At 43.1% G+C, this 10436-nt stretch overlaps 1 protein-coding gene across 2 annotated transcripts in view; it reads right to left on the bottom strand.

Annotated features, from left to right (window-relative positions):
* EFCAB2 (EF-hand calcium binding domain 2) overlaps positions 1–10436 on the bottom strand; it is a 37693-nt gene that overhangs the window by 19835 nt on the left and 7422 nt on the right. Inside the window, exon 2 of one of the 2 annotated variants that reach the window (XM_034764990.1) lies at positions 4594–4678. The exons of the other annotated variant lie outside the window; for it this stretch is intronic. Coding sequence (XP_034620881.1) covers positions 4594–4678 — 85 coding nt within the window. The remainder of the gene's footprint in view (positions 1–4593; positions 4679–10436) is intronic. 2 annotated transcript variants of the gene reach the window in all.

A 10436-nucleotide genomic window follows, 5' to 3' on the forward strand; every position in this document is an offset into this window, starting at 1 on the left:
GCTGGGGCTGGCACAATTTGCTGGGGTCTCCCTGTATTCAGTTCATCAGTGGCTTGAGAAAGCATTCATATAACTTTGGGCTTGCCTTCACAGAGCAAAGCCTAAAGGGGCTGCTTGTCATTAGCAGAGTTGAGTAAAAGACACCCTTAGTGAGAGAATTAAGGAGGCACAGTAATTCCACAGTCCAAATTGTACCTCGGGTCACATCATACATCCCCAAACCAGGTCCATCCTGTACAGTGAATGAGGCACAGGTCCTATGGGAAAAATAGTGTATGATCATATAATTCAAAACTATAGCATAATGCATACACACAAGGGAACCAAGTTTGGGTTGCATAGGCAACCTTAATTCTGGTATTTCCTAACTTTTAACTGCTTCATTTATGATCTTAGTGTCCTTTTAACGGGGGGGGGGGGCAGAGCTGCGTGTGTACGTGTGTGCACGCGCAACTTCCTAGGTTTTTTAAAAAGCAAATTAAAAACTTGAAGTTCCATCTGTGACTTCATATTGATATCTAAATGGATCATCATCAAAGTTGGACCTTTAGCTCCACAGTGCAGACCTCTGCCACTTGAGCTAATGGAGAAATTAATTACAATAGTAAGTTGTCACCCTCTACATGGACCAGCATTAGAGGAGGAGGAAACACATACTTTTGCCAGTGGATTTTACAGATATTTGCTGACAGCAGAGGAATACTGAGACTTGGCAAACTTGGTGTAATCAAATGCACCCTTGTATTCACACCCTACACACCATTGTAATAATCTTTGTACCAAATATCCCTTGTAAGATATAATTTGAAAGCTAATTATTTGCTGATCAATAATACCATGGTGAGATGTACGTAGTAAAATTATATGTAAAGTTATGAATATAAGCTGACATTATGACTGAAGGGTGTTTACCAGACAAGTCTGGGGAATGGATAAACTTGTTTCTCGAAGATAAAGGATAAACTGACCCCTCTAGTCAGGCATCATCAAAGATGATGGGCAATCACCTGTCAAGTGGCCATTCTTTGGCAACAAGGGGTGTAGGAAAAGATCTATCTGCATTTTAGAAAACAGCAGCATGGAACCTGTTTCACCACCAGATTCCTTGTCTTCGTTCTCACAGCAGGAATGAACTTTATCTAGGGGTAACCCTCATGAAAATTTCAGAGTAGCAGCTGTGTTAGTCTGTATCCGCAAAAAGAACAGGAGTACTTGTGGCATCTTAGAGACTAACAAATTTATTTGAGCATAAGCTTTCGTGGGCTACTGCCCACTGCTTCGGATGCATAGAAAGGAACATATATTGAGGAGATATATATACACATACAGAGAGCATGAAAAGGTGGGAGTTGTCTTACCAACTCTGAGAGGCCAATTAAGTAAGAGAAAAAAAAACTTTTGAAGTGATAATCAAGCTAGCCCAGTACAGACAGTTTGATAAGAAGTGTGAGAATACTTACATGGGGAGATAAATTCAATGTTTGTAATGGCTCAGCCATTCCCAGTCTCTATTCAAGCCTAAATTGATTGTGTCTAGTTTGCATGTCAATTCAAGCTCAGCAGTTTCTCGTTGGAGTCTGTTTTTGAAGCTTTTCTGTTGCAAAATTGCCACCCGCAGGTCTGTCATTGAATGACCAGACAGGTTAAAGGGTTCTCATACTGGTTTTTGAATGTTATGATTCCTGATGTCAGATTTGTGTCCATTCTTTTGCGTAGAGATTGTCCGGTTTGGCCAATGTACATGGCAGAGGGGCATTGCTGGCACATGATGGCATATATCACATCGGTAGATGTGCAGGTGAATGAGCCCCTGATGGCATGGCTGATGTGATTAGGTCATATGATGATGTCACTTGAATAGATATGTGGACAGAGTTGGCATCGGGCTTTATTGCAAGGATAGGTTCCTGGGTCAGTGTTTTTGTTCAGTGATGTGTGGTTGCTGGTGAGTATTTGCTTCAGGTTGTCTGTAAGCGAGGACAGGTCTGTGTCCCAAGCTCTGTGAGAGTGAGGGATCATCTTTCAGGATAGGTTGTAGATCTTTGATGATGCGCTGGAGAGGTTTTAGTTGGAGGCTGAAGGTGACAGCTAGTGGTGTTCTGTTATTTTCTTTGTTGGGCCTGTCTTGTAGGAGGTGACTTCTGGGTACTCGTCTGGATCTGTCAATCTGTTTTTTCACCTCAGCAGGTGGGTATTGTAGTTTTAAGAATGCTTGATAGAGATCATGTAGGTGCTTGTCTCTGTCTGAGGGATTGGAGCAAATGCAGTTGTATCTTAGAGCTTGGCTGTAGACAATGGATCGTGTGGTGTGTCCTGGATGGAAGCTGGAGGCATGTAGGTAAGTATAGCGGTCAGTAGGTTTCCGGTATAGGGTGGTATTTATGTGACCATTACTTATTAGCACAGTAGTGTCCAGGACCGCTTGTGTGGATTGATCTAGGCTGAGGTTGATGGTGGGATGGAAATTATTGAAATCATGGTGGAATTCCTCAAAGGCTTCTTTTCCATGGGTCCAGATGATGAAGATGTCATCAATGTAGCGCAAGTAGAGTAGGGGCCTCAGGGGACGAGAGCTAAGGAAGCGTTGTTCTAAGTCAGCCATAAAAATGTTGGCATACTGTGGGGCCATGCGGGTACCCATGGCAGTGCCGCTGACTTGAAGGTATATATTGTCCCCAAATGTGAAATAGTTGTGGGTGAGGACAAAGTCACAAAGTTCAGCCACCAGGTTAGCTGTGACATTATCAGGGATACTGTTCCTGATAGCTTGTAGTCCATCTTTGTGTGGAATATTGGTGTAGAGGGCTTCTACATCCATAGTGGCCAGGATGGTGTTTTCTGGAAGATCACCGATGGATTGTAGTTTCCTCAGGAAGTCAGTGGTGTCTCGAAGACAGCTGGGATTGCTGGTAGCGTAGGGCCTGAGGAGAGAGTCCACATAGCCAGACAATCCTGATGTTAGGGTGCCAATGCCTGAGATGATGGGGCGTCCAGGATTTCCAGGTTTATGGATCTTTGGTAGCAAACAGAATACCCCTGGTCGGGGTTGTAGGCATGTGTCTGTACAGATTTGTTCCTGTGCTTTGTCAGGGAGTTTTTTTAACAGATGGTGTAGTTTCTTTAGGTAATCCTCAGTAGGATCAGAGGATAATGGCCTGTAGAATGTGGTGTTAGAGAGCTGTCTAGCAGCCTCTTGGTCATATTCCAATTTATTCATCATGACGACAGCACCTCCTTTGTCAGCCTTTTTGATTATGATGTCAGAGTTGTTTCTGAGGCTGTAGATGGCGTTGTGTTCAGCATGGCTGAGGTTACGGGGCAAGTGATGTTGCTTTTCCACAATTTCAGCCTTTGCACGCTGACGGAAGCAATCTATGTAGAAGTCCAGTCTGTTGTTTCGACCGTCCGGAGGAGTCCACGCAGAATCCTTTTTGTAAAAGTGAGGGGCAAAAACACCCCAAGCTCCCTCCCCCATCTCTCTCTTCTGTTTCCCCTAAGTTGACAAAAGAAACCAGCCCATTTGACTTTGGGAGAGATCCTGGTCATTTGGTCAGCCTTGTTGCTGGGAGCACTTGGTAAGACTTATCTTGAACTAATTTTAATTTGTTAAGTTTTAATACTGGGAAGCATTTTATCTTTATTTCTCTCATAACCATTTCTGGTTTTAATGCCTTGTAGTTGCACTCGCATAAAACCCGTCTCTTTGTAGTGAGTAAACTTGTTTTATTATGTAATCAAAACCAATCCAGTGTTGTGAACTATGTGGGTAATGCTACTTGGGATAGTAAACTATTATATATTGATCCCCTAAGAGGGGCAATGGACCTAATATATCTGAACTGTGCTGGAGAGGGCTGGACGGTGCAGAACACGTGTATTTGGAGGAAAATTCGAGACTGGGAGTGTGTTGGGGTCACCCTGCAAATAGTAACCAAGGCTACTAGAAGCCAGAATGTAGCTGGTGTTTGCTGACAGACTGCTGGGGTCGGAACTGGCAGACCAGGGCTCTGGCTATTCACAGACACTCAGGGTGTGACCTGCATGCTGGCAGGCTGTTTGTGTGCAGCTCAGGTAGGAGCAAAGCATTGTGAGGTACCCCAGGTTGCAGGGCAAGGGTGACAGCCCCTCACTGGTCAAGACTGCACCCCAGAATGTCATTCTTTGGTTCCATTTCAGGTTCTGGAGGGGTGTGTGCTTCAGTGGCTAACCTTTCTGCCCCTCTTCTACCCAAGCCTGACATTGTTCCAGTCTTGGCCCTCCCTCTCCCCACCCAGTTTGTCATCTAATCTAAGTCTTCCCCTTCCTGGGCTCCTAATCCCTATCTCCTTGCCCAACTAACCCCCATTTCTCCTCAACCCCAGCTCCTTGGGTCAGTCTCTTTGCCCACTAAGCCCACTGCCTCCGCTCCTAATCCAGTACCAGTCTTAAATCAGTGGAACTACTCACACTAGTCCAGTTAAGCATGTACATAAATGTTTACAGAATCAAGATCACAGGGCATTATTTCAATTTTATTTCTTGTTAAAGTGATTTAGGGCAGTGTTTTGCTCTGCAAAAAAATTCCATAATATTTCTGAGAAAAGATTTTCAAACCTGACATCCACAGTTTTATTGCATTCATGGTCGAACACTTCAAAAGCATCTGTAATCTTTTTCTGAATGTCTGCTATTATGGCTTCTGCAAAACACAAAAACAAAAAAAAGTTTCACCAAGCTACTCCAATGAATTTTATTTCTAGTTTAAATATCATCTGAAAGAAAGACTCAAATACAGTCTCCACCCTAAAATGGAACAATTCACTTTTCTCTGAATTTCCCCCCGTTCACCCTAACTTTACATTTCACACATTTCCATTCTACCATCAGGTCTTATGTCAGTCTCTGTTTCCACTCCTTTATGTCTTTAAACATCTTACTCTTTGCCTCTTTAATCTTACACCTCTTTTTTTGAGGATCTTTTTTGGGAAGGGAGAGATGAAAGAACTCATCTTTCTCCTTCTACTTTCTTCCTCTGTTCAAAGGGTCCCACATCATAGCAACAATCCCTCCACCTTTTAAGGGATAGATACATCGCCCTTTAGTGCTCTCTTTGCATTGCTCTCAGCAGATTAGCTGTTCCTCCTGTTATCCATCTTCTTTTTCCTCCTCCTTCCCTCAATTTATTTCTCTTCCTTATCTTGGTCTTCTTCCCTTCTAATTTTTGTCTCTTTCTCATTCATCTAGTTTTTTTTCTTCCTGCATCTACTTATGAGGGGGTTTTTTTTGTTTTGATTTGATTTTTTTTTCTCCCCCACTTTGATCAATTTGGTAACTCTTCTCTGGACCCACGCCAGAACGTGTCTGTTCACATAGATGTGCAATTCCCCAAAATGGATGCAATAACTCTACTGAGTCCTCACCATGGTATTTTACATAGGTAAAATACTGTATTTCTTTGTGTATATTAATGTTTTTGATATAACTTACTGGCCTAATCCTCCTCTGTCTTGCTCCTTGTGTATTAATTTATATCTGTGAAAATAGGTGTAAAATGCTATCACAAGTATCAGAGAGTAGAGAATTCTGATTCGGTAGCATTTATATATATTTTACACTAGTGGTTCTCATCCAAGTATGCGTACCCCCAGGGGGTATGCAGAGGTCTTCCAGGGGGTACAACAACTCATCTAGGTATTTGCCTAGTTTTAGAACAGGCTACATAAAAAGCACTTGTGAAGTCAGTACAAACAAAAATTTCAGACAATAACTTGTTTTTACTGCTCTGGAATTTACATACTGAAATGTAAGTATAATATTTATATTCCAATTGATTTATTTTTACCATATAATTATGAGAAAGTAAGCAATTTTTCAGCAATAGTGTGCTGTGAAACTTATATTTTTATGTCTGATTTTGTAAGCAAGTAGTTAAGTGACATGAAACTTGGGGGCACACAAGGCAAATCAGACTCCTGAAAGGGGTACAGTAGTCTGTAAAGGTTGAGAGCCACTGTTCTACACAAGTGTAAACAGCTATAAAAAGTACAAGGCAGGAGAGGATCAGACACTAACATCTTATTTGTCTTTACTGTAACTTATTACCAATTTGACTTCTTCCATTGTCATGACATTACAATTCTCCATCAGTGTATAGTCTGGTCTACAGTTAGAGCCTACAGGTCTGATAAAAAGAACACTAAATGCAATAGAAAGACTCCTATTCACAGAAATAGGTTTGTATCAGGCTCCAAACGCATTACTTTGCATTTGGTGCCTTACACCTTCTCTACACTACAAAACTGCACCACGTAGCACCTTTTCAAAAACTGGCTAAAACCCTGAATGTGGTTTGTACTTGTATCCACTAAGAGCTAAACTGTTTTCATCATTGCTTTCAGCTATGGTTAAAATCTAGGTGGACCTGATCCTTAGTGGTGCCGAGCACCTAAAGTCTGATCCTCAGCCTACTGAAGTTAATGGAAGTCTTTCCACTGACTTCAATGGGTCTTGGATCAGGCCCCTACTGAGCACCTGTAATTCCCACCAAACTAAGGCCAGGTCTCTACTAACAAGTTAAATCAACCCACTTACATCACTTAGGGGTGTGAAAAAAATAAATGTGTTAGTCTCTAAGGTGCCAAAGTACTCCTGTTCTTTTTACTCAAATCTCAGAAAATCAGGAATTGAAGAGTTAAGGCAATACAAACAAACTTCTGAAACCCAGGAAATACAGAGTTAAGGAACACACCATCCCCCAGCTCACCCTTAACTCCTCCCCCTGGAGCCAGCAATAGCTATTGAGAATGGTTCTGTAAGTGGGTGGCATAATAAGTAGACATAAGAAAAGACTAAGAGAAGGTGCATTGTTTGTGTTGTGTTTCCACAGACACATATCAAAGCTGTAACTAAGCACTTCAGCATCCAGGGCAAACAAGCATATCTGCACCTCATACCAGAGGCGATGCATGGGAGGCATTTGGAGTCATGTGCCCCCCTAGATTTTTTGGTTGCACTCCCCCATCCCAGACAGGCTGGGTGGCATGCTGAGGTGAGTTGGGGGGGTCTTCCCATGGGGCCCCCCACACACATAGGGCTGGCCTGAGCTGCCTGGCATCGCCAGCCCAAGCCACCCCTGTGGCTTTACATCCTGGGCGGCTGCCCCACCCTGGCTGAGATAAACTTAAGCAGCTGAGATCAGTTTGGGGAGGATTTTAAGCCTAGTTTGAGCCCCTGGTGAGCACAAAAGAAGTTAGAAGAACCAAGTGATTTTGTTAACAGCTGATTTTAGAGAGACAGTACCATAGGAATCCCTTGCTCAAATGACCCCAAATTTGGAGCACAAGCCCTACTCAGTGGCGCTGGAACACTTTTTATAGTGGGGGTGCTGAAAGCCAGTGAAACTGTAAAGCAGGGGTCCCCAAGCTTTTTACCTTATGCCCCCCCTTTACCATGGGACCGGCAGCCAGGACCCCAGGTGCGGGGCCAGGAGCAGAGCCCTGCGTAAAACCTGGGGGAGCTGCAGCACCACCCCGCACCTCTAATTCCCATACCCATGGCCCTACCCCACACAACCATGAGGCATAGTGTGTTTTGAGACTCTCTCCATAATCACATGGATTTTGGAGCTCTTAGAATAGTCATCCTTTAAGCAATAAGGAACTTTCAACCTTAACTATAAAGAGATGCCACTGTGCTAGAATACTGTCGTTTGTAAAGTCATTTGGGATGAAGGGCACAATATATTCCAAAAAATATTATTCTTTAAATCTTTACAATCCAGAAGATTACATTGGATTTCATGCAATTACTTTATAAGAAACAAAGGTTTTAGAAGTATGACTTTTGTATATATAAGTACCTTAACCACTAGAGTTCTGCTGACAATGCTTGGTCTATGGTAAAACACACATGTTCTGTCTAGTGTACAATTTCAGATTCACCGCTCTGAAGTGCTGGTTTTGGCCCTTCAGAGGAAGTCTATGTAAAGCGGGGGGGAAAAGCAAAAGGATTACGAATTTTAAAAATTGGTCTTAAAATAATTATTTATAAATACAATAGCACATCTTCTGCACGTGCCTGTGTCAGTCAATGAATGTCAACTTTTGGTACGTTGAGCTTTTATCTAGGGCCTTCTATGGCGTACATCACTATAGTATGTGAGCATCACACCACAGATAGAGTGCCCATTTATTGACTAACACACAAAGCTCATCATGTGTTATTGCTTATGCATCATCATTTATTAAGACTGGCTACTAGAAGCCCATGCGCTACATGGCACCTGAGTTTTTTATTTGCCTACAGTCGAACAATACTCTGCACTTATATATCATGCCGTATGTGACATATTCAATACGGTATATTTATCAGTTAATTAATCCTCATAAAAACCCAATGAATTGGTTGTTTTATCGCTGTTTTACAGATAAGGAAGTAGAGGGACACAGACACTAAGAGGAACAATTTCAAAAGTAACCTCTAATTTTGGGTGCTGTACTTTAGCTACCGAAGCCAAAATTTCATACATGAATGCCTAAAGTTAGACATCTAAATCCATGGAGTCCCTAAGTAAGTGGCCTTATTTTTCAGAGGTTCTGAGCACCCACCATAACCACTTACTTCATTTTGAATTGTGGGTGTTTACAATTTCTGGAAAACAAGCTCCTCTCATGGACTCCATTTTGCCAATTTTTATTGCAAATGTCACTGAATATATATTTGTTCCCACCACATAAAAGTACTTGTAAACTGGAGCAAATCTCAGATGTGAAAAAAATTAGCGTACAGACATGGAATGAAAACCCAAATTCTTCTGAACAGCATATTAACTACTGTTGGAGAAAAGATCATTTGTACGAGTGCTGCAAATCCCTTTTAGCATTGTGAATCTGATCTTGGCATTGTTCCGAAGACAAAATATTGACAACTTTTACAAACCAGCTAATTTCTTGTTGAATTAGTGAGCTAGAGGTAGAGTTAATCTGCAAAATTTCTGCACTTGTATGCACCATGGAAACAAGAAAATCTCTCTCTCCAGAAAATCCACAATTGCCTTAAAAGTCAGCCATGGCTTTGTCTATAAACATAACTGCATTTTGTTGTCTACTTCAGTCTCAAATATAAGCTGAACCTTTAAGCTTGAAAGTTTGTGTGTATACAGTCCATAATGAAGTATCAGAGGGGTAGCCATGTTAGTCTGTATCCAAAAAAACAACGAGGAGTCCGGTGGCACCTTAAAGACTAACAGATTTATTTGGGCATAAGCTTTCGTGAGTAAAAAAACCTCACTTCTTCAGATGCATGGAGTGAAAATTACAGATACAGGCATAAATATATATTGGCACATGAAGAGAAGGGAGTTACCTTACAAGTGGAGAACCAATGTTGAAGGCCAAATCAGTCAGGGTGGATGTGGTTCTCTCCAAATAATTGATGAGGAGGTGTCAATACCAAGAAAGGGAAAAATTGCTTTTGTAGTGAGCTAGCCACTCTCAGTCCCTATTCAAGCCCAAATTGATGGTGTTACGTTTGCAAATGAATTGTAGCTCTGCAGTTTCTCTTTGAAGTCTGTTTTTGTTGAAGAATGGCTACTTTTAAATCTGTTATTGAATGTCCAGGGAGATTGAAATGTTCTCTTACTGGCTTTTGTATGTTACCATTCCTGATGTCTTTAACCTTTTACAAAGAGACTATCCGGTTTGGCCAATGTACATAGTAGAGGGGCATTGCTGGCACATGATGGCATATATCACATTAATAGATGTGCAGGTGAAGGAGTCCCTGATGGTGTGGCTGGGTCCTATGATGGTGTTGCTAGAATAGATATGGGGACAGAGAAGGCAACAGGGTTTGTTACAGAGATTGGTTCCTGGGTTAGTGTTTCTGTGGCCTGTAGTTGCTTCCGGCTGAGGGGTGGTCTGTAAGCAAGGATTGGCCTGTCTCACAAGGCCTGTGAGAGTGGGGGAAATCGAGTGGCTGCAATGTGAAAAAATTATCAAAATTAGAAAACATGCAGAAAACTGCATAATGCATTTTAAAGCTGTGATTCAGGACAGCACTTAAGTACATGTGCAACTTAAAGCACATTAGTTCTCCCATTCGGTAGTATTTAGGGTTACCATATTTTGTGCCTCCAAATGGAGGACACTCCACGGCCCACGGCCCCGCCCCCAGCCCCGCCCACACCCCGCCCCCTCCCCAAAGTCTCTGCCCCCTCCCCTGCTTCCCGCGAATATTTGATTCGCGGGAAGCCTGAAGCAGGTAAGGGGGGTGTGGGGGGAGGAGGCGTGGCCCAGGCTGGCCCCCGGCGGCTCCAGCCTGGGTCGGCTCGGGCCCTGGGGTGCCGGCCCCGGCCGACCACCCCCGGCCCGCCCAGCACTGCCGGCCCCCGGCGCACAGCCCCGCTCCCGGCCCCGACGGCCGGGGTCCCCGCGGGCCCGGCTGACCCGGCTCCCCGC

The sequence above is a fragment of the Trachemys scripta genome, chromosome 3, assembly GCF_013100865.1.
Source record: "Trachemys scripta elegans isolate TJP31775 chromosome 3, CAS_Tse_1.0, whole genome shotgun sequence".
Classification (NCBI taxonomy): domain Eukaryota; kingdom Metazoa; phylum Chordata; order Testudines; family Emydidae; genus Trachemys; species Trachemys scripta.